At 55.7% G+C, this 27,486-nt stretch overlaps 1 protein-coding gene across 1 annotated transcript; it reads left to right on the top strand.

Annotated features, from left to right (window-relative positions):
• The first annotated feature begins 1,443 nt into the window (after nt 1-1,443).
• On the top strand, nt 1,444-25,618 carry COPG1 (COPI coat complex subunit gamma 1). Its single transcript, XM_065886344.1, has 24 exons — nt 1,444-1,593; nt 2,487-2,539; nt 3,204-3,284; nt 3,524-3,595; nt 3,724-3,803; nt 5,229-5,304; nt 5,515-5,607; nt 6,007-6,093; nt 7,233-7,390; nt 7,485-7,618; nt 9,240-9,307; nt 9,484-9,672; nt 11,579-11,674; nt 13,657-13,900; nt 14,687-14,762; nt 16,063-16,166; nt 16,551-16,676; nt 16,986-17,054; nt 19,608-19,750; nt 20,040-20,211; nt 20,813-20,910; nt 23,002-23,140; nt 23,375-23,473; nt 25,360-25,618. Exons 1-24 carry the CDS (start codon nt 1,557-1,559, stop codon nt 25,488-25,490), a joined length of 2,625 nt encoding a protein of 874 aa, XP_065742416.1. The 5' UTR covers nt 1,444-1,556; the 3' UTR covers nt 25,491-25,618.
• Nucleotides 25,619-27,486: the final 1,868 nt, after the last annotated feature.

Here is a 27,486-nt window from a genome sequence, read left to right as displayed (position 1 = left end):
ATACAGAAAGCTGGACTCACAACCTACAATTCTCATTATAAAAATGAGGTATTATAAAAATTGCCCTTGGTATATAGTTCTATAGAATTAATATCATAATATAAAAGGATATTTATCTCAACACACTTTATCTGTACTTCACGGTCTTAACACAACAACGAAAAACTCTGGGGTTCTTTTCTGGCTTTTAACCATGAGGCATACTTATTTCACCTTAATTATGAACACTTTTACACCCTGCTTTTCCCCTTTAACGTCTCATTTCGTTTAAGAAGTTAGGATACTGCCCCCCAAGTCCTCAGAAATATCCCTTTAGAAGGGTGTGGAATGTTTCATCCGATGGATGCACCACAATCCCCTTAATCATCCCCTTACTGCTGGGCATTTAGGGTGTTTCCAATTATCTTGCTGCAAACTGCTGCAGTGAGCAACTTGATTTTCTTCCTTTGGACGATTTCCTCCGGATAAGGAAGGGGTGGGGTTACTGGTTAAAGATTTTGCACATCTTTCTGGCTCTTGACAATTTCACGTTGGCGCAAGACCCCCGCCCCCCCTCCCCCGCGGCCCCCGCGGCCCCCGGGCCCCGGGCCCCAGCTTCTGCAAAGCAGGACTGCAGAGGCGGGCGCCTGTGCGTCCGGGGTCCCGGCGCGTTGCGGTCCACGCCCCCCGCACCTTGGGCACCGCCCGCGCCCCGGCTCACCTGGACTCCTCCCCTCGGGCCAGGGGACTCCGTCTCGGTGTCGCGCAAGTCCTCACCTTGGCCTCGGGGTGTCTTCCCAGGTCCGTGGAGGTAACCCTGGGCGACGTCCGTCTCTCCTTCGCGTCCTTTCCCTACCCCAGCGCCAGGCGGCGCATCCAGTAGGTGCTCGATAAATACCCACAGATTTCAAGAGCAAGTTGACGTTGCCGCGCCGACCTTTGACTCTAGTCAGATCCCTGGAAGTTAGCCAAGTACCAAGCAGTTCGCACCGGGAGCAGAGGTGAGGGGGGTGGGCAGAGTTGAACTGTAGAAGCCTATTCATGCAACAATTGTCTGAGCACCTACTGTATGTCAACATCATCCACCGCTGGGAATAAAAGACAGTCAAAGCGGTAAAGCAAGAATGTAGTTAGTGTGTCAGACGGCGGTTCGAGGTAGGCAGAGAAATCCGGCAGGGGAGGGGCTAAAGTGAGGCGCGGCTGGCGGGCCTCCGGGAGGAGGTGACCAGAAGAGGTAGTACCTCGGAGGTGGGCGGCTGCTCGGGCCAGCGTGCTAGGGCCTCGCCTCCGAAAGCACATTTAAACTCCCGCCACAGGTATTAGGCGGGAACGAATGTACCAAGAGGAGGGCGTAAGGCCCCGAATTAAGCCCCGACCCCTCCCGGCAGGGACGGGGTTACGCCTGACGGGGCGAAGCGTCCCGGATGTGCGCATGCGCGGAGCGCGGAGTGCGCCTGCGCACAGCGCCGGGCGACGTGGCCGGCCGGAAGTGGCCCGTGCGGAACCTCCGGAGGACCACCGTAGTCAGTCGGTCAGTCCTGCGCCAGGTGCTGGTTCGCGCCCCCGCCGGCACCGCCATGCTGAAGAAATTTGACAAGAAGGACGAGGAATCGGGTGAGGGGGGCGAGGCCTGCGGGAGGCCGGACCAATGCCCAGGCTCTCGGCGCCCTCCCCGGCGGCCTCTGTCCCGACCCGAGGCCCCGGGAGGGACGGGGGCTTGTGCGAGGGGCTGCCGCCGGTCAGTGGCAAGCCCTGGAGAGCCCGAGCAGGCTCCACTGCCCCGCACTCGTAAGCTCGGACCGCGATTCGCTGGGTGACCTTGGGCGGGTCGCACGCCTCTCTGGGCCTCAGTTTCCCCATCTGTTAGGGGAGGGCGTCGCGCGCGATGCTCTTGTGGGGATTCGCTGGGGCTGCGTCGGTGCTGACCGGACTGGGGAGCACAGTGCCCCGTGGCTGAGAACCCTGACTCTCATGCATTTACCCAGTAAACATATATTGAGCGCTTACTGCATGCCAGGCTCTACTGTGCCCTGACATTGCAGTAGAAGAAGTGAGACGCTTAGTGCTCGAGCCCGGAATATTAGAATGGTCGCGACGTAGTGGAGGAAACAGACGTCAGTCAGATACTGAGGTGTATAACTAATTACACGTGTGATATCTGCCAAGCACAGACCCTAGTCGCTGGAAGTGGTGGTCCCGCACGTAGTAGGAACTCAGTTAAGTACCAGTTGCATAAATGAATGCAAGACGTGACACTCTGAGAGGCACACAAGGACTGTACCAGGGCTGCTGGGTGACTGTGAGTCAGTGGCTTGGGATGGAGGGAGCTCCCCTTGCAGGAGGATGGCTGGATCTACTGGCAGTTTGCAGAGCTTTGGTTGCCACTCAGAGGAGTTGGAACTTGACTAGGTCGGGCACTGGGACATGTTTCCCTTGGCTACGTCTGAGAGAGTTCTGAAATTCAGGGTCACAGCCTGTGCTCAGTCCTGCCTGTTCTCTGACTGTAGGTGGAGGCTCCAACCCGTTCCAGCACCTTGAGAAGAGTGCAGTGCTCCAGGAGGCAAGTGTCATTTGCTCCCGTCTCTTCCGTCACGAGTGTTCCTAGTCGGCGTGCGGGCGCGTTCAGAGTGCTGGTTTAAAGGACAACGGGGGGAGACCTGCTCCTGGAAAGACGGGGGCACTTTGTTCCCGGGGAGGGTTCATTAGGCCTGTCTTTTTCTTTGTCTTCGTTTCTCCTTCTAGTTAATTAATAAGCGTTGCCAGGCTTCCCTGGTGGCGCAGTGGTTGAGAGTCCGCCTGCCGACGCAGGGGACGCGGGTTCGTACCCTGGTCCGGGAAGATCCCACATGCCGCGGAGTGGCTGGGCCCGTGAGCCATGGCCGCTGAGCCTGCGCGTCCGGAGCCTGTGCTCCGCAACGGGAGAGGCCACAACAGTGAGAGGCCCGCGTAACGCAAAATAAATAAATAAATAAAAATAAGCGTTGTCTGGCTATCCGTTAGTCACTAAGTCAGCACATCCTCAGCTAATATTTAGGGAAAATTTCAGGAGTTGTTAATAGGTAAAGTAAGAAAAAAGCAAAACAAGACTCTTTCCTTATGAAAATAAGGTTGGGCAAGTGTATTTATTTACGCTGGGCCTTCTCAGACCTCGACGTGCTTGAGGGCAGTCAGGGAAGGGAAATAAGCTCAGCCAGAAGGTAATATCCTTGGTTGCTTCTTCCTAGGCCCGCATGTTTAACGAAACTCCCATCAATCCTCGGAAATGTGCCCACATCCTCACCAAGATCCTCTACCTCATAAACCAGGTAACAGGGTGAGGCTTGGGGGTGGGGAAGATGGTACTGGGGTGTGTTGGGGGCAGGGGCACAGCCCCTGTGTAGTTGTAGCCAGCGGCCCAGCTCTGGGTCCCCTCAGCGTCCCACTCCGATGTGTCGCCCTTGACGGAGCCTCTGCAGGGTCCGAGGGTCTGGCCTGGGCTGATCCGGCAGGAAGAGCATTCTGGCCCGTCTGTCCCAAGCTGAGACTTCTTTCTTGATTAAAACAGGGAGAGCACCTAGGGACCACAGAAGCAACCGAGGCCTTCTTTGCCATGACCAAACTCTTTCAGTCCAACGATGTAAGTGTCCCCACCCCAACCCTCCTCCAGAGGGGGCAGCTCTGACAGGGTGGTGGGAGGGCCTCCTGTCAGCAAGGCTGCCTCATGCTGTGCCAGGGGTCAGAGGGCTTTTCACATCTCTTGCGCAGCCCACCCTCCGTCGGATGTGCTACTTGACCATCAAGGAGATGTCCTGCATCGCAGAGGATGTCATCATCGTGACCAGCAGGCGAGTCTTGGTCTCTGAATGATCCACCGACACAGAGCCCATCTTCTCACGAGTACCAGGCGCTCAGACTTCGGCTTATGCGTTGCCTGCGCCCTTTTTTTTTCTTTTTTTTTTAATTTTTAACTCAGTTCTTCCTTCCTTCCTTCTTTTCTTTCATTTCTTTCATTTTTGGCTGTGTTTGGGTCTTTGTTTCTGTGTGAGGGCTTTCTCTAGTTGCGGCAAGCGGGGGCCGCTTTTCATCAAGGTGCGCGGGCCTCTCACTATCACGGCCTCTCTTGTTGCGGAGCACAGGCTACAGACGCGCAGGCTCAGTAGCTGTGGCTCACGGGCCTAGTTGCTCCACGGCATGTGGGATCTTCCCAGACCAGGGCTCGAACCCGTGTCCCCTGCATAGGCAGGCAGATTCTCAACCACTGCGCCACCAGGGAAGCCCGCCCGTGCCCTTTTCTCCTTTGCTCTCCTGTCTCCCTCGTCCTTCAGTTACCCTGCCCACCAGTGGCAGCCTCCAGGGTGGGCGGTTTCCCTTTTAATTCTCTGGCCTGAACCTAGGCACAGAGCCTTCCTTCCCTTGATTCCTCTCAGTCAACTGAGGCAGCCGGAAGTTTCACAAAGACTCTAGCGAGTACCGAGAGAAAGCCCAGGGAGGATACACGTAGGGGTATATGTACACGGGGAGCACACTGCCTGTGTGCTGCGCTCACTCACTAAGGACTGCTTTGCTCACTAAGTGTTAGGCTGAGGGATTCCGGGGACAGAGTGGACTGAAATATAATCCCTGGGCTCAGTTCTTTTATTGCTTCTTGCCACAGTTTCGGGGGGGACGTTATACATTCGTGTGTAGGTTCACTTAGACAATATTTATCGTCTGTCAGCCCCCGTGTAACTCTGGGAATAGAGCAGCAAACACGCCAGGCATGGCCTCTGCAGCCCCAGAATTTACCGAGAAGTAACCCAGCAGACAGGCATCAGGGAAGTGTGACGGCTCTGAGAGCACATCAGGAGGACAGCCAACTTGAATTTGGGTCAGGAAAGGCCTCCTGGAACTGTCTGAGTGGAGTCCTGAGGGCGAGTGAGAAGTAGCAGGACAGAGGTGGAGGTAGGGGGGCAGTGCGCTCGGCTGAGCGGACGCAGGTGCCAGGGCCTGGGGTCGAGAGCACGGCCTGTTTGGGGACGTCTCTGTGAGGGGCTGATGGGGATGGCAACAGGAAGCCTCTGGAAGGTTTCAGTCAGAGCAGGGGAGTGACCCGGTCGGTTTTCAGTTTTATGAAAAACCCTCTGGCTGCTGTGTGGTGTTTGGTGGGGAAGGGTTAAGAGCACAGGGAGGACGCCCGTTAGGAGACTGGCGTGGTGACCTGGGGTGGGCAGGGCAGGGCTGGGGGGGGGCAGGCCCGGCCCCTGCGTGAGGCCATCGCCTTGTCCCTGCAGCTTGACGAAGGACATGACTGGGAAGGAAGACAGCTACCGGGGCCCGGCCGTGCGCGCCCTCTGCCAGATCACTGACGTGAGTCCCCCTTGGCCAGCTTGGTCGCTGCGGGGTCTCACCCTTCACGTGCTCTTGCACGTCTCCCGGCTCCTGGGAGGGCTGCGGGGACGCAGGACATGAGCCTGCTTCCTCCCTCCTGGCCGTCCCTCCTCCACACCCTGTCTCCTGCACTCCTGAGGGCGGCAGGGACTGACCGGGCCCCCTCCCACCCACCCCTTGTCCCCACAGAGCACCATGCTACAGGCTATCGAGCGCTACATGAAGCAGGCCATCGTGGACAAGGTGCCCAGCGTCTCCAGCTCTGCTCTGGTGTCTTCCCTGGTGTGTAGCCTCAGCAGGGGCTGGGGGCGGGCGCTGGATTGGGAGACTGAAGAAACATCAAAGTCGCTTTCCAAAAGAAAAGAAAAGCTTTGTATCCCCAGATCTGAGAGTCCCACCCCCTTCTCAGTGAAGAGCTCCCGGGGAACTCTGGGTTAATTGAGGGGCCAGTTGGACAGCCTTGACCCATCCTTTGGGGTGACAGATTTTTGGAATTTGAGCCTGGCAGGAAGTTTGCCAGGGCAGGGAGAGTGAGGGTGGGAGCTGTCCCGAGTCTGTGCACTTCTCAGAGGACCCGGACGACAGAGGGGACCCAGAGCCAGCTGAACTGTGGCCAGACCGGGAGGTGTGATGGCAGAGCATCCTGCCTGCCCACCCCTCAATGCGCCCTGTGCCCCACAGCACCTGCTCAAGTGCAGCTTCGACGTGGTCAAGCGCTGGGTGAATGAGGCCCAGGAGGCGGTATCCAGTGATAACATCATGGTCCAGGTGAGCAAAGCAGTGATGTTGAAGATACTTGGGCTGGTGGCACTGTCCTGGCCAGACAGCATGGACTTTTACCATGGAGATCCTGGCAGCCCCTGGCTGGAGCAGGCCTTAATCGTTTTGTCATCGTGGGGAGGCTTGGGGGGTTTGGGGGAAGAATCCAGGGCACCACTTGCAGGGGGAGTTGGGTTGGAGACGTTACTAGCTGGCACCGAAATCTCGAGTATTTTGATAACCAGAGTGTTGTTTCGGGGTATGCGACACAGCTGACCTGGCCCAGCTGGCTTTCTTAGTGATGCATGGAAGCATCCTGGTGGGGCTTTCACGTGCTGATCTCTTCCTCAGTGACTTCAGCCAGGAACCCCTTTATTTGCATGAGTCTCAGTTTCCTTGTCTGTAAAACAGGAAAGAAAGTCCTTGCCTCACAAAACTGTGAGGATCAAATGAGAGCCTCTGTAGCCTCTGCCCATCTGCCTACCTGCAGCCTCCCTGTATGGGCATCTGTTCCCTCCCTCTGTGCCCTTTGTGCTGGGTCTCGTCTCCAGGACCAGCTGTGGCCCCTCAAACCCTTCCCAGGGTCAGAGAAGCTTCCCACATAGAAGGCCCTTGAGTGCCACCCTGGTAAGGAATTAGGAAAGAGCAGAGGGGACAGGAGGTAACTCCGTGTGCCTTCCCTCTGCAGACCTAGCCTTGCCAGCAGCAGCCACGAGTCCTTGGGCAGGGCAGTGGGGGCCGAAGTACTGTCACACGGTGTCATACATAAGGTCTGACGCTGTGAGGGCCCACGTCTGCACAGCACCTTACGACACGTGTCCCCCTCGAGGCCTGGCTCCCGCTTTCTCTATCTGGTCAGAGACACCTGGTCTCCTCCTGTTCTTCCATCTGTGGCACCTGTTGTCCCCTCCACACCTGCACTCACGCTGCCTGTCGAGGCCCTTGCTGAAATTGGGGACGGACGAGGACCGCGGACACCCAGGTGGCTTGTTGGGCACGGTCGCACCCAGGCTCTGCAGGAAGCGACCACAATGCCCATCCCAGAGACGAGGAGGCCGGAGCCCAGAGGGACCGTGACCTCCAGAACCCCACGGCCAGGGGGCCCGGCCTCACACGCCCGCGCTCTGCTGCCCTTTCCCGCTCTCTAGTACCACGCGCTGGGGCTCCTGTACCACGTGCGGAAGAACGACCGTCTGGCTGTCAGCAAGATGATCAGCAAGTTCACGCGGCACGGCCTCAAGTCCCCCTTCGCCTACTGCATGATGATCCGCGTGGCCAGCCGGCAGCTGGAGGAGGAGGACGGCAGGTAGTGGCACCGTGTCCCCCCTCGTGCCACGCGAGGCCTTGCCCGTCTCCCGGGCGGGACCCCCAGCGTCCTCTTGCCGCCTGTTGTCCCGCAGCCGCGACAGCCCGCTGTTCGACTTCATCGAGAGCTGCTTGCGCAACAAGCACGAGATGGTGGTGTACGAAGCCGCCTCGGCCATCGTCAACCTGCCGGGCTGCAGTGCCAAGGAGCTGGCCCCGGCCGTGTCAGGTGACCAGGCGCTCCCCACCCAAGCCCCGCATGGCTGTGCCTGCCAGGAGCTAGGCCCTGGGCCAGGGGGCACGGTAAAGAAAGGAAATGCCCTCAGGTGGGCCCCAGGCTATGCTTGAGAGAGGGCATCAGTCCCCAGGCAGCACCTGCTCCCCGCCGGGCCAGGGCCTCTCACCTGGGCTCTGGCGGGTGGCGGAGGCGAGGTTCAGAGGCGCTCTGCCGCCTGCGGGTGGCTGCCGTGGCAGGAGGGCCCGGCGGAGGAAGCCCGCATTTGTGAAGCCAGGGCCCGGGCCATCTCGGGGAGGAGAAAGGGGACTTGGGCGGAGTCTGGACAGGAGCGTGGGTTGCAGTCCTGGCTCTGTGGCGGGGCAGCTGCGCGAGCCTGGGCGAGCCAGCTGTCCTCTCTGCGGGAAGGATAGCAATCGTGCCGTTACGCTGGCAGCGTGGTGCACGCGGCACCTGCGCTCCGGGCAGTCGTGTAGCAGAATCCGCTGGGCTCCCGCTGCTGTCGGGCCAGCTGCCGAGTCATCAGTGCCTTGATCGTGCGGGCCCCTGTCCTGAGCGTTGAGATCTCACTACATGTCGGGGTAGCAGGCACGTGACGGTGGGCTAAGTGTTCGGTCCTGGAAGGCGGGTGCATTGAGAAGTGGGAATTGGAGCAGGAGGGAAGGGGCAAGCATCCCAGAAGGACAGGCCTAGTAATGGAAGCCATGATGTTCTGCCAGAGAATTCCAGCTGCAGAGGCTGAGGAATGGTTGGCCCTCCTGCTTTTCTCACGTTCTCCAGAATAAGGTTGCAGACCTGTCAGGCAGAGAGATGGGGTTCACATTTGCAGAGAGAAGTCTCTCCTCCTCCTTGGCGACAGAAGCAAAAGAACTAAATGAATTCATTCCCTGGTTCGAATGTTTGTTCTTTCTTGTTATATTACTCACGTTCCAGAATAACGAAAGTCAAACAGAGGGAGCTTTTAAAATAAGGGTTGTTTAAGAAAACCATAAATAAGTGCTGAAAAAGTATAAGAGAATGGAAGCCAAGTTATGAGGAGAGGAGCGTAGACACCGCAGAAAACAGCAGTCATGTTTGCCGCTCCAGCAAGTGCACCCGGAGCCTGAGCTTCCTGAGGCCAAGGCGCGGGCTGGGGCGGCCAGTGCTCTGCCGGGACCCTGGGTAGGGCAATGGCTCGGGCCCCGGGGCAGGCAGCCCCGGATGTCAGTCCTGGTTCTGCCACTTGCTGGCTGCTGGCCTCGTTCCTTCAGTCGCTCTGCCCCTTTGTGCCTTGGCCTCTGTGTCTGTGAAATGGGGAGATACGGGAGCTGCTTTGCAGGCGTGTGGGGACTCGCGGGGACACGGCAGGCAGTTCTCAGCCCTGTGCCCGGCACCGTAGGCCCCCGCGTGTGAACCGCTGGGTGGTTGCAAGCGTGCCCACGGGTCCATGCGAGGCCCAGGTGCCCACGGGGAGGATGGCTGTCTCCTTGGTTGGGGTGGTGGCACCAGCAGGGAGACAGCTGGACGCAGCCTCAGAGCCCTTGCATGTGTGCCCCGCCGCTGTGCCCTGTCCCTGCCCCTCGTGGGGGCCCCTGGGCTTCCCGGCAGCCCAGCACCCATATCTGTCTCCCCGCAGTGCTCCAGCTCTTCTGCAGCTCCCCCAAGGCTGCGCTCCGTTATGCCGCCGTCCGCACCCTCAACAAGGTGAGTGCGGAGTGGGGCGGGGGGAGTCTCCTGGCCCCCGCCCTGCGGGAGGTGCAGCCCTGGTCCGCCTCTGTCCTCCGGTAGTGACCTGAGCTCACCCGAAGGACCAGCGGAACGGTGGGGGACCTGCTGTACCCCATCCCTGTCCTCATGTCTTTCCTCCCGAATCAAAACAGGTGGCCATGAAGCATCCATCTGCGGTGACAGCTTGTAACCTGGACCTGGAGAACCTGGTCACAGACTCGAACCGCAGCATCGCCACGCTGGCCATCACCACCCTCCTCAAGACGGGCAGCGAGGGCAGCATCGACCGCCTCATGAAGCAGATCTCCTCCTTCATGTCAGAGATCTCGGACGAGTTCAAGGTCCATAGTCCCCGCCTGCCGCGTCCCCGCCCCGAGCCGGGGCGGAGGTTCTGGGGGGGCTGGTGGGGCGGAGGGATGGCAGAGGCGCACGCGGTGCTGCACCCAGCTTTTGTCCAGCGAGGCCAGGAGCCTCCAGGCCAGCTTGTCAAGTTCTTCAGTGTTTCCTGTGCGCTTGCCATGTGCTGGGCAGAGTTTGGAGAAAGGGGAACAGAGCAGTGGACAGACCTGTCCTGTGTTCGTGGAGCTTGCTTGCTGAGGATGGGAGGTGGACAGTCAACAAGGTGGGACACGGTAATTTCACGCACTAGTGCAGGGAGGAAACCCCACAGGGTAGAGGTTCCCAGGAGGAGCCGCCCAGGGGAGGTACCTGGGAAGACACGGGAGAAAAGGCAGAAGCAAGTGTGTTGGGAACAAGAGGAAGGGGCTGAAGTGCCAGCTTGGGGGCTTCGCAGCCAGTGGAGGCCATGAAGTCGGAGCAGGTGGAGGCGAGACCGTGTGAGGCCCGGGGGTTCGTGATAAAGAGCTGTGGCTTTAAGGAAGCTGCTAAAGCGTTTTCTGTAGTGTTCTCTAAACATTTATTTTCAAACAATTCACAGAAGGTTGTAAAGAAATATACTGAGAATTCCAGTGCTCCCCTCCCCCAGCTGCCTCGTCCTCCAGCACCCGCAGGGCCACAGGGCAGTGTCACAGCACAGGCACAGGCCGCAGTTCGCTCACCAGTTACACGTGTGTGTGTGTGTGTGTGTGTGTACGTGTGAAACTGCGTTAAGATACTGGATGCTCAACTGCACCACCACCAGGAGACTCCCTGGCGTTCCCTGCATAGCTGCACCCATCCCCTCCTCCCCTCCCTACACGCTGTTCTCAACTTCTGTAACAACGTTATTTCACAACAGTTAACGTAAACGTTAGTGTGTTTTTGGAGAGCTTTAATCAGGGCAGGAGGCAGACAGACGGCAATGTGAATGACTGTGATAGAGCATGGTGAGTTCTGTAGCAGGAATGACACAAAGTAGGCGGAATAAGCTCTGCCTGTGGGTGGTAGGAATACTTTGTAGACTGTGGAATGACACAGCGAGACTTGCATGTAGAGAGATCCTTCCCAAGCTGCTGGAGGGTGAACTGGACGGAGGCTTGGTTGTGGGAGCTGGGCAGAGAGGCGAAGGCCCCCCGCAGGCCTGGGAAACGGGAGGGGGGCTGGTCTCAGAGCCCCTGGGGAACAGAGCCAGGTGTCAGGGCGCCATGTGACAGCTGAGGGCGTGAACGTCCTCAGAGGTGAGTCCATGTTCTAGTTCGGGTTCACGGTGCTGTGGATGCGTTTGGGGAAGGAGGGAGACGGTCAGGGCTGAGAGGAGGGAAGCGGGGGTAACGGTGGTGATTGTGGCCAAGTTTGAGGTGTCCGTGGGCACCAGGTGCAGTTGTGTGGTAGACATTTGGAAGCACTGCTCTTGAACTCAGACCAGAGACAAAGATTTGCGCGTTGGGGGCATAGAAGAGGTGGTTGAAACCACAGGAGGAGATGAGATTGCCAAAGAGACTGAGAAGAGAAGAGGGCTGGGGCCAGAGCACCCCAAGGGGCAGCCTGAGCTGGAAGGCTCAGGGGTGGGAATGGTGGGGGAGGGGAGAAGCAGGACAGGCGGGATGGAGGGGCTGGTGGACTTTCCTTGAAGTCTTGGGTAGAGGGACCCAGAGTCTGGATCTGGGCCTCGGGACTGCTGTGCATGCCTCCCTGTCTGGGGGGCTCAGGGCTGCGGGCCCCCCGAGGGTGGAGGTGGGGCTCCCCTCGCGTCTTGGCCTGTTGCTCCCAGGGCCCGGCCCTGCCTGAGGAAAGACTCCGCTGGCACTGGGTGCATGAAGTACCCACCAGGTGGCAGGGCCGCCGCTCACGCATGTCTGCTTGGCCCAGGTGGTGGTGGTCCAGGCCATCAGCGCACTGTGTCAGAAGTACCCTCGCAAGCACGCCGTGCTCATGAGCTTCCTGTTCTCCATGCTGCGTGAGGAGGTAAGAGCAGGGCGCTCGGGCGCCAGGTGTCCTGTGCAGGTAGTGGCCTGGCCGCTGGCTCCACACCCAACTAGTTCTCGGGTGTACCCAGTCCACCTGCTGGCCAGCTGCTTTCCTGGTGCCCGCGGCCCTTGAAACTCCTCATGGGCTGACAGTGTAAACATGCACCCATCACTGTGGTCACACTGATAACCCTAATGGCACGCTACCCGTGCTCTAAAGACCCAGCAGATGCCCCAAGGTGATGCTTGTGTAGAAGATGGGAAACTGAGTTCTGTCTGGTGTCATCTCGCGTAGAAGTATTCCAGCCGTTCCAGGAGCTCCAGGGTGGTTTCTTGGGAAACTGAGGCTAACAATGTGACATTGGTTCTCTTTTTGTTCCTGACGTGAATTAGTGATTCACGTGGGCCACCTTTCTTGGTTGTCTCAACAAAACTGGTCCGTTCAGAGGCGCAGAAGCAGAGTGTTCGTGCAGTAGATTTGGTCCCCAGATATTTGGTGGCCCTTTGCCCCAGCCCCAGATGGGCCCTTGGACCAAGGCAGTAGAGGAACCGTTGCCTTGGGTGCCTTTGGGGTTCCCAGGAATATGAGAAGGGAGCAGGGCTTAGGGTGCCTTCAGCTGACGGCCCAGCACAGTGGAGACACCACACAGCATAAACCATCTTGTGATCCTCATAACAGGCCTGTTGTAGACGTTATTTTCTCCCTTTAAAAATCAGGGATCTGAGACCACCTGCCTGTGGCCACCTGGTCAGTAAGTGTCTGGCTCCAGAGCCCGTGGTTTTCTCCCGGACCTCCCTGCCTCCCAGGACAACGTGTGGCTCCACGGAAGACAGCGTGAGAGCTTCACTCATTAGAACACAGCACTCAGACACCGAGACCCTGTCTGCTAGAAAAGGGTCTGTCCCTCAGCCCAGGGTGTGTCAGCCATGAGCTGCTGCAGGCAAAGCCCTGCAGTTACTCTGAACCTGTCAGTGCCCAGTCGGTGGGCGGGCTGCAGAACCGGTATCATAGCTAGGGCACCTGCTGACCGAACAGCCTCATTGAAATGTAAGGCGCGTGTGTAATTCACAGAGCGTATTTATTCTAAACAATAACCCATGAGGTCAGTACGCTAGTGTTCCTTGTTATGAAGGTGCCTGAGGCTCAGACAAAGAGAGTGACTTATCACGGCCGTAAAACAAGCTAATCTGAGAACAGGGCCAGACTTGACCCACAGACAAATTCTACTTGGGTTGTGCAGAGTTTTACACGTTTTGAGTTAGTAGCCGTTACTTAAAAATCAGGAAAACCACCTTGATAGATTTCCAGTTTCTCTTTAAAAACTTCTAAGACCTGGCAACGCTAGGCTGCGTGGTGATCTCGCTCTTTAGATGGGATGGGCACTATGCACGCGCCAGCATCCCAGCCCGTGTGCTGTGCATTGCCGGGCTACGGCCGGGCACCTAGCGGGTATCTCACTTGCCACTTCTGTTACTAAAGTCTGTAAGTGGCAGAGCATAGATTTGACCCGGGATCTTTTGTCTCTCTACTGCCCTATTCTGCCTTTTTTTAAACTGTCATAAAACACCCACGACATAGAATTCTATTGTCTGTCTTTAAGTGTAGAGTTCAGTGTTGTGAAGTACATTCACGCTGGCACGCAGTTAACCTCCAGAAGGTTTTCATACTGCACACCTGAACTCTGTTCCCATTAAACACTGGCACCCCACTCCTCCAGCATCCACATCACCCGTTCTGCCTTTATCTCAAACTTGGAAAGAAAATGAAGTCCCAAATATTTCTCTTAAGCCATCTACTCTTAGAACCGGCAGGGCCCCAGCGAGCATTCAGCCCGAGCCTTTTGTTTTACACTAAAGGGAGGTAGAGGCCGGGAGAGCCAGGCCCTCATCACCAGGTTCAGTGCCTGGACCGCTGTGCCGGGTCCCGGTTAGGCTCTGGAGAGAGCAGCCTCGGCACTCAGCTCGCCCCTTGTGCTGCAGGGCGGCTTTGAGTACAAGCGGGCCATCGTGGACTGTATCATCAGCATCATCGAGGAGAACTCGGAGAGCAAGGAGACGGGGCTGTCGCACCTGTGCGAGTTCATCGAGGACTGCGAGTTCACCGTCCTGGCCACGCGCATCCTGCACCTCCTGGGCCAGGAGGGGCCCAAGACCAACAACCCCTCCAAGTACATCCGCTTCATCTACAACCGAGTGGTCCTGGAGCATGAGGAGGTCCGGGCAGGTGGGTCAGCAGGGCTGCCCCTGGGCCCCGGGCTTGCCCTGCAGTAGACCCCCCAGCAAAGGGCCCTGAGTCCCCAGGGGGACACGGGCACCTGGTGTTGTTGCCTCACAAGCTCAGTGTTCTATAATCTTGTAGCAAGGACCTTAGGTGTTTGGGCGTCATCTAGGTGAATGGTTCTTAACCTCTAATTCGCCTTAGTGATTTTTTTGTTTTTGAGTGTCACTGTATGTTGTCGTTTAACTTTCTTTCTCTCTTTCTCGCTCCCTTTTTCCTTTCTTTCCTCCTTTCTTTCTTTCTTCTTGGTGTTTAGTTTTTTCTTTTTAGTAATAGCTTTGTTGAGATTTAATTCACATACGATAAAACTCACTCTTTTAAATGAGTGTGCAACCATCATATTCTTAATTTTACTTTTAATTTATTGCTCTTTTTTTCTCAAGCCCTCTCTGGACAGATGTTCCTCTTTCAGCAGTTGTTACTCGTTCAGTAGTAGTTTCTTCTCTTGTTTATGGTCGGGTACTGCTTCACTGTGAGCTGAGGCCGTTTGGATACAGAAGTTGAGGGCAGCTCTCGTGGCCTCTTCTTAGTTAATACTGAAAAGGACTCCTGGGACCCAAGAACAGGGCTGCCTTCCCCGTGAGAGGCGAGGAGTTGAGGCCGGGTGGTACCCACGTGACCGAGGCTCCTTGTTTCATGGTGTCGGGCTGGGCCTGCTGGGTCGGGGCTGCTTGGCTCTGGATGGCCTGTTCCGAGCCCTGGCAGTAAATCGTATCTGCTTCGTAAACACAGGCGCTGTCAGTGCTCTGGCCAAGTTCGGAGCGCAGAACGAAGAGATGCTGCCCAGTATCTTGGTGTTGCTGAAGAGGTGAGTCCAGGTCACGGGCCTGGTGGACACATGTTCCCTTGGGCCCAGGCCGCTGTCCTTTGTGTCTTTTTAATTGAAAAAGGGGAGGAATGATACACAACTATTGATTATAGGAAAAAATGGAAACACAGAAAAGTATGGGACTTCCCTGGGGGTCCAGTGGGTAAGACTCTGCCCTCCCAATGCGAGGGGCCCAGGTTCTATCCCAGGTCGGGGAACTACATCCTGCATGCCACAACTAAGACCCTGAACAGCCTAAATTAATTAATTAAAAAAAAAAAAAAGCATGAAAACTCATGTCATGCAAAAATCCCTCCACCTAGGCGTGAATTTGAGGTGTTTTCTATTTTAAAAAACAGCTTTATTGAGATATAATTCGAGACCCATACGATGTACCCATTTAAAATGTATAGTACGATGGTTTTAGTACATTGAGGGTTGCATAACGATAGCCACAGTCTAAGTTGAAAACGTTTTGTTGGTTTTTTTTTGGCCATGTCGCGTGGCTTGTGGGATCTTAGTTCCCGATCAGGGATGGAACCTGTGTCCCCTGCAGTGGAGGTGCAGAGTCCTAACCACTGGACCACTGGGGAAGCCCCGAGAACATCTTTGGCACCCCCAAAAGAAACAGTGTACCGATGAATAGTCATCACAGTTCCCCCCAGCCCCCCAGCCCCCCAGCCCTAGTCAGCCACTCGCTTTCCTTCTGGCTCTGGATTTGCCCGTTCCGGACACCTCATATAAACTCAGGCGTGCAGTGTGTCACCTTTCATGTGCCTGGCTTCTTCGTGATGTTTTCAGGGTTCATCCGTGTTGTAGCATGTGCCAGTACTTCATTCCTTCTTATGGGCAGATAATATTCCATTGCGTGAATAGACCACATTTTGTTTGTCGGTACGTCCGTTGATAGGCATCTGGGTTGTTTCCACTTTGTGGCTGTTGTGACTAGTGCTGCTGTAAACAGTTGTGTGCGACTTTTATATGACGTGTTTTCAGTTCTCTTGTGTGTATACCCAGGAGTGGAACTGTTGGGTCATATTAAATTCTTTTGTGATGTATGCTGTGGATATAGGAGATTGCCTCCCTCACTGGGTGGGCTCTGGGGAGAGGGTCCAGGGAGTATGAATACGGCCACCTGCTAGTTAATTAGAGTCCCGCGGGCCCTTCTGTGCATTTGATGCCTGGGTCCACATCCGAGGACTGAGCTTTAAGAGACCTGCTTCCTCTCACTGACCTCTGCTGAAGCCCTGCAGCATCCCTCCTGCCCCCTGGTCAGGAGGACCTTGTGTTCTGGCCACAGGTGTGTGATGGACGATGACAATGAAGTAAGGGACCGAGCCACCTTCTATCTCAGTGTCCTGGAGCAGAAGCAGAAGGCCCTCAATGCAGGCTATATCCTAAACGGTGAGTCTTTTCCTGGCTGACCCTGACCCAGCCCCGTAACGGAGCTGCAGTCTCGCCAGGCAGGGGAATTCGGAGGCAAGACGCTCTCGGCTGGGCTTTCATGGTAACTGCACAGCGTCGCTGTGATCTCAGGAGATCCAGGGCCCTGCGTTCACAGCCCTGTGGGTGGAAACAGCCCAGTGAATTGAAACGCTAGTTACTCATAAGAGCCTCCATTTGCAGAGTGCTTTACCCTTTATAAGTCCCTCTCCTACGTCCGTTTACTCCCCACATCAGTCCTGCGAAGGACGATGTCATGAGAAAGTGGGACCTCAGAGGCCTAAGTGGTTTTCTCAAGGTCCTACAACCTCGACCCCAGGACCTCAGTCTCCCACTGGCCTCTAGGTCTGACCGTGTCCATCCCTGGTCTGGAGAGGGCTCTGCAGCAGTACACTCTAGAACCATCGGAAAAGCCTTTTGACCTCAAGTCTGTGCCCCTGGCCACCACACCCATGGCAGAGCAGAGAACAGGTAAGTAACACCTGCACTCCTTTCATAGGCCCTCCGGTCCAGGCCTCCGCTGGAGGGTGTGCGTTGGCTGCAAAGTCACTAAACCTGCCCAGGATGGATGGGGCTGTACTGGGCGGAGGGAGTTATCCCATCTGCCTCTGGCTGCAGGAAATGAAGACGTAGGCACAGACACCTGCTCTCTTCCTCACGTGCTCTGTACTTCACACTCTCCGGGGTGGAAGTTATAATCCCTGAGTAACAGCACCGTGGTCAACACTACCCTGGCCCGTCCCTGGAGTTGTGGGTCACCATTCATGTTTGTTCCTGCAGAAAGCACCCCCATCACAGCAGCCAAGCAGCCTGAGAAGGTCGCAGCCACCCGGCAGGAGATCTTCCAAGGTGAGTAGTGGTGCTTGGCGGGGCTTCCCAGGGCCGCGGCTAGGGTAGCGGTTCTTCTCCAGGGAATTAAGAGTAGGAACTGTCATCGGTTGAGTCTCTCCTGAGTGCTGGGCTCTGAGAGTGTTTAGACAGCATGTTTGACCCTCAGGTGGAGGTTATTGGGTCCATTTGATATTGGAAGATTCGGACGTTCAGGGAGAGACAGTGATTTGCCCAAGTTTGCACAGCAAGAAGGGGAGGTGCGGGGGGTGGGGCGGTGGAATTAAGATCCAGCTCCAACTGGCTCAGAGCTGCCTCGGCCCTGGTTCTGAGGCTCAGTTCCCTGAGGCCCAGGCCAGTTCCGGATGTCTGATGCCATACAGCTGACTCAAGGGACCCGGTCCTTTGTCTCGGGTTCCAGACGTGTTCCGTCCACGTTGTCTTGCAGGATTTTGTTTAGGTTTTCGTCTGTCCCTCTGCATTTTTTAAGGGGAGAGGCTGTGCGTTCAGTTGCCAGACCACGTTATCCACTAGATTCCTACCTCTGAGGCCTAGCACGTGTCCCTCGCCCTTGGTGATGCCCTCCCCGAGCTCCTCTCTTCTCCTCCGTGGCCCTGTGCAGTTCTCCACGTTCTGTCGTCTATATTCTCTGTCATTGCACTTAGTGCCTTCCTTCCTCACAGTAGGCTCCCGATTATCGTTGAGTTAAACTAAATCCCACCTTTTCCATTCCCTTCCCGAACCCTGTCTTGCATCAACATACTGTCTCAGATTCAGCAAAACTAGGGTCCTGAGCTGAGTGGGACCACTATAATCCAGAACTTTTCCTTGTGTTAGCTCTCTCTTGCTGCTGTCACAAGTTACCGTGAAGTTAGTGGCTTAACGTAACACAAATGTATTACCTTGTTCTGAGGACAGAAATCCAAAATGGGTTCCGCCATGTTGGCGGTGCCGAGCTCCCTCTGGAGGCTCTGAGGGGATCGTCTTTGGCGGCCACCTACGTTCGCTGCCTAGAGCCCCCGTCCTCTGTCTTCAAAGCCAGAAGTACAGCCACAGTCACATCTCTCTGCCTCTGACCCTCCTGCCTCCCTCTCACCAGGACCTTGTGGTCACTTTGGGCTCACCCAGATAATTCAGGAGACGCTCCCCAGCTCAAGATGCAACGTAATCTCCGCAAAGTGAGGGAACATACTCACAGGTTCTGGGAATTAGCTCGTGCACATCTTGGGGGCCGTCGTTCTGCCACGCCCTCCTGGGAAGACTCCTTTGAAGCCTCTTCCAGGGACTCAAGCCCATTTGTAAACAACCTTCCAGAGCCTAATATTTATTGATCACGTGTCAAGTTCCAGGATCTTTGCTAGATCTTGACCTTTATTGCCTCTTCTATCTTCACAACGACCCTGTGGACAAGATTATTGTATCTATTTTATTGATGAAGAGTCTGAAACTCAGGGGCGGTAGTTTATAGCTACTAGCAGAGTCCCCCAGGCAGTAAGGGGCAGCGCGTCCGCAAACTTGATGCCCAATGAAATCAATTCCCATAGAAAAGCACTCTGGCGGCTGACGCCCACAGGGGGCCTGAATGTGCCTCCTAATACGTAAGCTGGCTCTCTCTGGGCTTCTTATCGCCTGCACGTTCAGACGGCTGAAGCAGGCACACAGGCTGCCTCTTTGTGGGGGGAGAAGGACAAATAATAATAATGCCTTCTTTCTGTCCCCGTCCCTGAAATGTGAATGAGTACCTGCTCGGGCAGAATATCAAATCCCTGGCCTCAGGCACAGTTCTTTTCCGCATGGAGTTCAATTGAACTGGGAAGACAAGTTAAAAATCTTGAGTAGTGGTCTTCAGATATCAGTACACATCAGAGTCATCTGAGGAAACTTGTTAGAAATGCAGATTGGTAGATCCCAAACCCAGGAATTCTGATAGAGCCGATCTGGGATGGGTCCAGGAATCTGCGTTGTTAACAAGCCCTCACCCCCGGGTAATTCTGACACAGGTGATTCATGACCACTCTGTGGGGAATTCTGCCCCTGCCGTAGAATAGGGGCAGCTGCCAGACGCCTTGTTCCCCTGGACTCACCAGGGCTGGAACCTGGCCGTGGGCCGCAGGGAGAGGCCTTACCGAACGCCCACTGTCCACACCAAGTTGGGTTTTCTGCAACACTCTGAATCCGCAGCCTCTCCTTTTGGGCCACTGTCTTAACTGCCCCATGTCGAAGACCAGTTTGTTCTTTCACCTGGTTCCATGGCCGTCACAGCATTCAGCTCCTCGTAGCCTTTTCCCAGTCCCCCTTTTAAGAATCCTTGCTGAGCTTCTAAGGTTGAGGGAGTCTCCAAATGGCTTAGGCCTGGGACGTTGGGCCTGATGTCCACTGGTTGCTCTGGCGTCTTGTGTGGGACAGCGGGGCGGGGTGTTTCATGTGGGTGGCACAAGCCGAGCAGTGAGGGAGGTGAGGAAATGCTCGGGTTTGTTCGGGAAATCGGGAGTGACCACTTCAGTGGGTGGGAGAGCTTGAGGACCAGGCCTGAGGACTGAGCAGCTGAGTGAGTGTGTGGCCTGGGGGTTTCAGAGCAGCTGGCGGCAGTGCCCGAGTTCCAGGGGCTGGGGCCCCTCTTCAAGTCCTCGCCCGAGCCCGTGGCCCTCACTGAGTCGGAGACGGAGTACGTGATCCGCTGCACCAAACACACCTTCCCTGAGCACATGGTCTTCCAGGTGAGCCGGGGGGAGGCCCTCCCGCAGGGCCCTGGCACCCCACACCGGTGCTTGGAGCCCAGCCCGATGCCAGATCCACGACCAGCTGCTGTGTCCCTCGAGTCCTTGATGCAGGGCCTCTGTGGCTCCCGAGTGTCCATGTGCAGACACGGGGCCTGGGACGGGGGCCTGGGATGGGCGTCGGCGTGGCCCTGGGGTGAGAGGCAGGACCTTCTGGCTGCTCCTGGGCAGCAGGCGTGGGTCCAGGGCAGTGTCTCGGCACCCACGCCCGCCCCGCTCCCTGGTCCAGTTTGACTGCACGAACACGCTCAACGACCAGACTCTGGAGAACGTCACAGTGCAGCTGGAGCCCACGGAGGCCTACGAGGTGCTGTGTTACGTGCCCGCCCGGAGCCTGCCCTACAATCAGCCCGGCACCTGCTACACGCTAGTGGCCCTGCCCAAGGAAGACCCCACGGCAGGTGAGCCCCTCTGCAGATGCCCCCCGGCCTTGTGGGAGCCCCTGGCGGGGGGTGGCTTGTGCACCAGCTGTTTGTTTCCTGTCAGAGCTTCAGCTCCTTGAGGTCAGTCCCGAGAAGAAGAGAAGGATGGCTGAGTCCTGGGGCTTTTCACACATCCGCTCACTTCCTCCTCATAGACCCCTGGGGAGCAGGGAAGTAAGACTCGGGTCAAATGGCTTGTCTGAGTTCGCGTGGCTGGTAGGACGCCTGGTCCTCAATCCAGGACTCTCTCATTGTACCAGGAGAGAGCACAGAGGAAGGCCCAGAGACAGGCACAAACATGGACCGTCCCAGGTCCACCCCAACCAAAGAAACCAGGTGCTTTTTGCAGGAGCCACCCTGCAGCATCTCTGCATTCCTCTCTCTTCCTTCCCTGTGAGGGCAACTCCTGGGGGCTGCAACCTGGCTCTCCTGCCTTCTACAAGCCGGTGCCCTCTGTCCGGATTTGTGGGGCCGGGTGGCATGTGCCGCTGGTGCAGACGCAGCTGAGGCCTAAAGGGCAGGCTGTGGCCACGCGCCCACAGAGGACCTCGCCCAACTGCCCGGCCTTCCCTCCCCGCAGTGGGCTGCACGTTCAGCTGCATGATGAAGTTCACTGTCAAGGACTGCGATCCCACTACCGGGGAGACCGACGACGAAGGCTATGAGGATGAGTATGTGGTAAGACGCTGGGGCAAGGAGGCTTCAGGAGCTGACAGCCAGTCCTGAAGCATTTTCTTGCTGGTTTTGGTTTTGAAAGAATTTTTTTTTTAAACTTAAAAATACATGTTCGTGTGTAAAAAGAAAACTTGGGAAATACAAAAAGTATACACAAACAGGAACACATTACCCATAGTCCTTGGGAATGACGGGGGGTGGGGCGGGGGCAGTTGTATCATTGTGGTTATTCTGTACATTACAGATCTTGCTGTGCTCACTTAGAACCAGAGTGTATTTTCCTGCCATTACAAATACTTCATAAACACAATTTTTAATGACTTTAAGATACTCCCTTATCTTAATATATCCTAACTCACTTGACCTTGTATTCCTTAAACACTTGGCATTTGTGATTCCAAATTTTCACTTTTTAAAAAAAAAATTTTTAGCCGTACTGCACGGCTTGTGGGATCTTAGTACCCCAACCAGGCATTGAACCTGGGCCCTTAGCAGTGGAAGCGTGGAGTCCTAACCTCTGGACTGCCAGGGAGTTCCCAAATTTTCACTTTTTAAATGCTACATTAAGCATCCCTTTGGGTAGAAATTTTTATCTGCATTTCAAGTTATCTTCTTAGGACAGATTCCTAGAAGTAGAATAATTAGGTCAAAGGCGAAGTCTGATTTTAAGACTTTTTTGAGGGACTTACCCTGGTGGCGCAGTGGTTAAGAATCCGCCTGCCAATGCAGAGGACGCGGGTTCAAGCCCTGGTCCGGGATGATCCCACATGCCACGGAGGAACTAAGCCCGTGCCTTTGCTCTAGAGCCCGTGTGCCCTAGAGCCCATGCTCCGCAACAAGAGAAGCCACCGCAATGAGAAGCCCGTGCACCACAATGAAGAGTAGCCCCCGCTCGCCGCAACTAGAGAAACCTCATGCACAGCAGTGAAGACCCAACACAGCCAAAAAAAAAAAAGGACTTTGATTCGTACTGTCAAATTGCTTTCTAGAGAAATTGGATCAGTTTGCATCTGCTGGGCAGTCCTTTCATGCACTGAAACGTCCCTTCCAGTTCCAGCTCTCAGAGCTTGCATGGAACTGAGCGCAGGGTTGTTTCTGGGGTTTGCCCCGGTCACAGTGGCTCAGTGCCATCTGAGTGCAGACCCTGATACTAAACCTGGGATGGAGATTATCAGAACCCTCATGTCCAGAGGGGCAGTCACTGAATAACAGCTGATGGTCACTTACGTCCTCCCAGGTCCATTGTTGAGGATGGGCCTTCCCTGAGCCAGCAATGACCTAAGGGCGGGAACTGCCCCAGGACAGGAGGGCTGGGTCTGAGGCATAGCTTCTACCGTAGGAGCTGAGTCCTGCTTGTGAACACCTTACACGTGCACAGGGGTAGGGGCTCAGTGAAGAGCTGTTGGGTGAATGAATGGGGAACCTCTATGTACAGTTAGTTCAAGGTGGGGGGGGGCAGTACAACGTGTCGGCCCCAGGGAGGACACGACTGAGTCACAGGACGCAGGCCTCCCTCCCGTCCGGTCTGGCACTTACTCTAGGCTTCAGAGTGATGTGTTCTCATAGCTGCCACCCGAGGATGAGGAACAGTGGGCCCTCTGTATCTGTTGGTTCTGCCTCCATGTGCTCAACCAACAGATAGAAAGTATTCAGAATTGGGGTGGGGGGTGTTCCAGAAAATTCCAAAAAGCAAAACTTGAGTTTTCCACACAAGGCAACTGTTTCCATAGTGTTTGCATTGTACTTACAACTATTTACATAACACTTACATTGTATCAGGTATTATAAGTAACCTAGAGGTGATTCAAAGTATAAGGGAGGATGTGTGTAGGTTAAATGCAGATACGGCAGCATTTTATATAAAGGACTTGAGAATCTGCGATTTTGGTATCCGAGGGGGTGCTGGAACCAGTCCCCACAGATACTGAGGGATGGCTATAAACGGGTGAGGCGTTTTCTGCGGAGGGGCCACCACTTGGCTGTGAGCACCTGTGGCTGCGTGGTGGGAAGGGGCGGGTGGCCAGAGTGGAGCAGAGGCTCGGAGGTGTCTCACCCCTAGAGCTGTGTGCCTAACGCGCCCCTGCATCTCCCCAGCTGGAAGATCTGGAAGTCACGATAGCTGATCACATCCAAAAGGTCATGAAGCTGAACTTTGAAGCAGCCTGGGATGAGGTAGGGGATGAGTTTGAGAAGGAGGAAACATTCACCTTGTCCACCATCAAGACACTTGAAGGTAAATCCTGGGGATGCCATTTCCGGCTTGCTTGCCTTACAAGATCCTTGGCTACTGTTGAAGAGCTCCCCCCGTCCCCTGCCCCCAAGTCCCCAGAGATCCAGGGCCATGTCTAGAGCACGTACTTCAGATGCCACTTCATTAAAAACTGCAGAGTGGGGTCCGGGGGTGGGGGAGTGGTGGTGGCGCCAGGGGGAGATCGTGGGTTAATAACACCGGGATTTCTCCCCACAGAGGCTGTGGGCAATATTGTGAAGTTCTTAGGAATGCACCCTTGTGAGAGGTCAGACAAAGTGCCAGATAACAAGAACACGCACACGCTGCTCCTGGCAGGTAAGCGGCATTTCTGGTGGGAAGGGCCTTGATGCCACCGCATCCTGGGCTGAGGGCGCCCCCTGGGAACCTGGGAATTCAGAATTCACAGCGTTGAATGTTCACAGGGCACGAAGAGACCTGCAGCGAAATGTCTCCCTCCCAACACTTGCTGCCAGTCATTCAGTTTCCCTTCCACCAGGCAACCAGTATTATATTATAAAGGATGCTGTGTATCCTTCCTGTGATCATAGGGATGTAAAAGCAAATGTGTACGCATTTCCCTTTTTAAACCCAAATGTTTACATACAGGTGGTGTATATGTTGTTCCGCACTTGGTTTTTCACTTGACGGTGCATCTTGGAGAACTTCCTTATGGATACTCAGAGCTTCCTCCTTTTTTTTTTTTTTAACATAACATGAAGTTGACCATTTTAACCATATTTAGGCGCACAGTTCAGTGGCGTTAAGTACATTCACATTCTTGTGCACCTATCACACCATCCAACTCCAGAACTTTCTCATCATCCCAAACTGTGTGCTCAGTCTTTCTTGTAGTTGAGTACTATTCCATTCTATGGATGGACCATATTTTGTAGCACCAGTTCATGTACTGATGAACATTTAGATTGTCCTAGTCTTTTTTTTTTTTTAAATAAATGTATTTATTTTTGGCTGTGTTGGGTCTTCGCTGCTGCACGCAGTCTTTCTCTAGTTGCGGCGAGCGGGGGCTACTCTTCGTTGCAGTGCGTGGGCTTCTCGTTGCGGTGGCTTCTTATTGCGGAGCACGGGCTCTAGGCACGCGGGCTTCAGTAGTTGCGGCTCGCGGGCTCAGTAGTTGTGGCTGGCAGGCTCTAGAGCACAGGCTCAGTAGTTGTGGCGCACGGGCTTAGTTGCTCCGTGGCATGTGGGATCTTCCCGGACCAGGGCTCGAACCCGTGATCCCTAGCATTGTCAGGCAGATTCTTAACCACTGCGCCACGAGGGAAACCCTCTGCATAGTTTTACTTTACATTTCTTGTATATTGAAGGAAGTTAAGTATCTTCTCAAATGCAAAGTGCCATTTGTATTTCCTTTTCTGTGAATTGTTTTCAGATCCTTTGTCTAATTTTCTATTGGGTTGGTTGGTCTTTTCTAATAGGAGTGGGATTTTAAGCACTTACGGAAATTTTCAAATTTACACAAAAATGGGACCCCCCAAGTACTCATCCTCCATCTGCAACAACAGATAGTGTCTCGACCTATACTCATTCTCCACCCCCAGATTATTTTAGAGCAAACTCCATATATAGACATTTCATATGTAAATGTTTCTGATCTGTATGCTTCTCTGAAAGCTAATGACCCTTTGTTTAAAAGGGAGGCAATACACTTATCACACCTAAAACAATGAACGAAAGGAAATTTTTTTTCTGAGTGTTTATAAACGGGGTTAGGAAGTAGTTCTGCTTCAGTGCCCTGCTCACAGCTGACAGCCCCCAAGCCCATCATTTCTGACCACAGTGAAGCAACCCAGTCCCCCGGGTTTTGCAGACACCTGCGCTGTGGTTTTGTCACGGTGGGGCTGTCCCTTCGCCTGTGCTCTTAGATTCCGTTAGCGTTTGTGAGCGCCCCTGTGATGTCAGACACAAGCCATATGTGTCCACTAATTCATTTTAGCTTGGCTGAAGCGTGAAATACGGCTAGTAGAGTGATCTCTACTGAGATCATTGATGATGCTGCAGCTCAAGAGGTAAAGTGACGTGCCCAGGGCCTCACGCAGGGATTTCAGCCAGTGCTCCTGGTTGCGGGCCCCTCCCATCTCAAGCCCCAGAGCTGCCTTCCCCAGTTGTTGCAGGTGGCCCTCTCAGCCCAGCTCTCAGCCCCCTTCTGCCTTACACACCTGTCCTTTTCTCTTCTCTTCCAGGCGTATTCCGGGGGGGTCATGACATCCTGGTGCGCTCCCGGCTGCTGCTTTTGGACACAGTAACAATGCAGGTGACAGCCAGAAGTTCGGAGGAGCTGCCAGTGGACATCGTCTTGGCGTCTGTGGGCTAAGAGGCCAGCCTGCACAGGACCAAGTCCTACCCTTTCCCCCCAACACTGTGCAGAAGTCAGGCCTTCCTTTTGAACCCAGTGGAAAGTCCTTTCCAAGCCAATTGTATTCAAAAACAATTAGGAATCAATGAGGGTTTTTTTTTTTTTTTTTTACTTTAACCCCTGCCCCAAAACTCCCTGCTGAGGGTAACTTTTGAAAGAGGGGGATGGTTTTAGCTTGTCCTAGAACTTGCTGCCTTGCCTGCCAGGGAAGGGACATCTCAGATGAATAAAGTGCTTGCACCACCTCTTGAATTGATCCCCTAAGGAACCATCTTATCCCTATAAATAAAATCAGCATGTATTTATTGAATGACTGCTACTTCTGCAGACTCGTGCTTAGGGGTCCGGCTTCCCTACCCCCAAGGACACCTCTGCGTCCCGTTTGCACCTGCAGCCCTTTGCCACTGCACTTAGAATGAGGCAGGACCCTCTCACTGGCCCCCGCCCGAGCCCCATGCCCAGGGGCAGGAGCGGTGCAGGTTTGCTGAGGGAATGACAGCAGCTGGCAGGCGTTGAGTCTTTGCCCTTAAACCACCCTCTTTTTGTAGGAGATCAGTGAGGCCGGAGGGTCTGGGTGAGGCTGTTGCCTAGTGCCAGGTCTGAGGTGGCCGTTGCACTTCTGCCGGAGGAACAGCCCTTACAGAGCAGAAGTCCCTCGTTTCCTCTGCTGGGCTTTTTTTTCTCTGCTGGGCTTTTAAACAAGCCAGGTGTTTTGCCAATTTTGTGGCTGAAATACACCTGTAAAGCCTAGTTTTAAAAAACATAGGCCTGGGGCTTCCCTGGTGGCGCAGTGGTTGAGAGTCCGCCTGCTGATGCAGGGGACACGGGTTCGTGCCCCGGTGCGGGAAGATCCCACATGCCGCGGAGCGGTTGGGCCCGTGAGCCATGGCCGTTGAGCCTGCGCGTCCGGAGCCTGTACTTCGCAACGGGAGAGGCCACAACAGTGAGAGGCCCGCGTACCGCAAAAAAAAAAAAAATAGGCCTGAACCCTTAGAGATTCAGGTTTGGGGGTGGGGGAAAGGTGGGGCCTTGGAAAGTGTTCTGGTGCCCACCGAAGTTTCAGAGTGACTTGCGTGATCCATGGCAGTTTTCCTGATGGTTTTTCAATTTTTGCCCATAACTTTGGGCCGTTAGAAGGGCTGCGAAGTAAAGAAAATTTCCCGATTTCACCCCTACGAGAACCTGGTGCCCTGGAGTCGTGGTTCCCGCTGTGCGGAGAAGGGGCTGTAGGCCTCCGGGTCGCATCTAGGGTCTCTGCCAGCCTGCACCCTCGGGACCCTTCCCGGCCCATTCCCGAGGTTCGCCCTGGGAGGGAGTTAACCCCGCAGGGGAACGGCCCACACGGAGGACGAGTCCCCGAGACAATCAGGGGCTCCTGCTCGGGCTCCTTCAGGAGAGTCAGGTTCCGCGGTCCCAACTCTCCGCAAGATGCGGGAGGGGAAGACGCCCCAGCGCTAGGCGGAACCGCCGGCCGCTGGGGGGCGGGGCCGGTCTGCTGGGGGCGGGGCCTGGTGCGGGGAGCGCGGTCGCGCGGAGAGCGACGCGGCCGTTGGGTCTGAGGTGGAGGTGAGGTGGGGGAAGGCGGGCGGGCAGGCGGGCCTGAGGGGGAGGCGAAGCGGGAAGGACGGGGCCTGAGCCGGGGTGAGCGGAGCCGAGGCGGGATGGGAGGGCGGCGGGCCTGAGGGGGAAGTGAGACCGGAAGGGCGGCGGGGGTGGGGGTGGGGGTGGGGCGCGGCCTCAGGGTCAGCGGTCCCGGAGGGAGCCGGGTGGAGCTGGGGAGGCCGGGGCCGGCTAGGCAGGGGGAGCCCCCGGCTGAGAAGCTTCCTTTCCTCGCCCGGCCGGGCCGCGGGGCGGGAGGTGGCCCTGTGAGCCCGGCGCGCGGGCCTGGGGTGGGGGTAGGGTGGGGCGGGGCGGAGCGCGGAGGGAGACCCTGGGGGCGGAGGCCCGAGACCCG

The sequence above is a fragment of the Phocoena phocoena genome, chromosome 10 (genome assembly GCF_963924675.1).
Source record: "Phocoena phocoena chromosome 10, mPhoPho1.1, whole genome shotgun sequence".
Classification (NCBI taxonomy): domain Eukaryota; kingdom Metazoa; phylum Chordata; class Mammalia; order Artiodactyla; family Phocoenidae; genus Phocoena; species Phocoena phocoena.
This window is presented reverse-complemented; position numbering and strand designations above follow the sequence as displayed.

What these genes read in the sequence shown, in the direction of transcription:
- COPG1 (XM_065886344.1), top strand. Translation starts at nt 1,557, where the DNA reads ATGCTGAAGAAATTTGACAAGAAGGACGAGGAATCGG. An exon ending in AACTCTTTCAGTCCAACGAT is followed by an intron (nt 3,596 to 3,723) that starts GTAAGTGTCCCC and finishes TCTCTTGCGCAG; the next exon opens with CCCACCCTCCGTCGGATGTG. An exon ending in CTGAGCACATGGTCTTCCAG is followed by an intron (nt 19,751 to 20,039) that starts GTGAGCCGGGGG and finishes TCCCTGGTCCAG; the next exon opens with TTTGACTGCACGAACACGCT.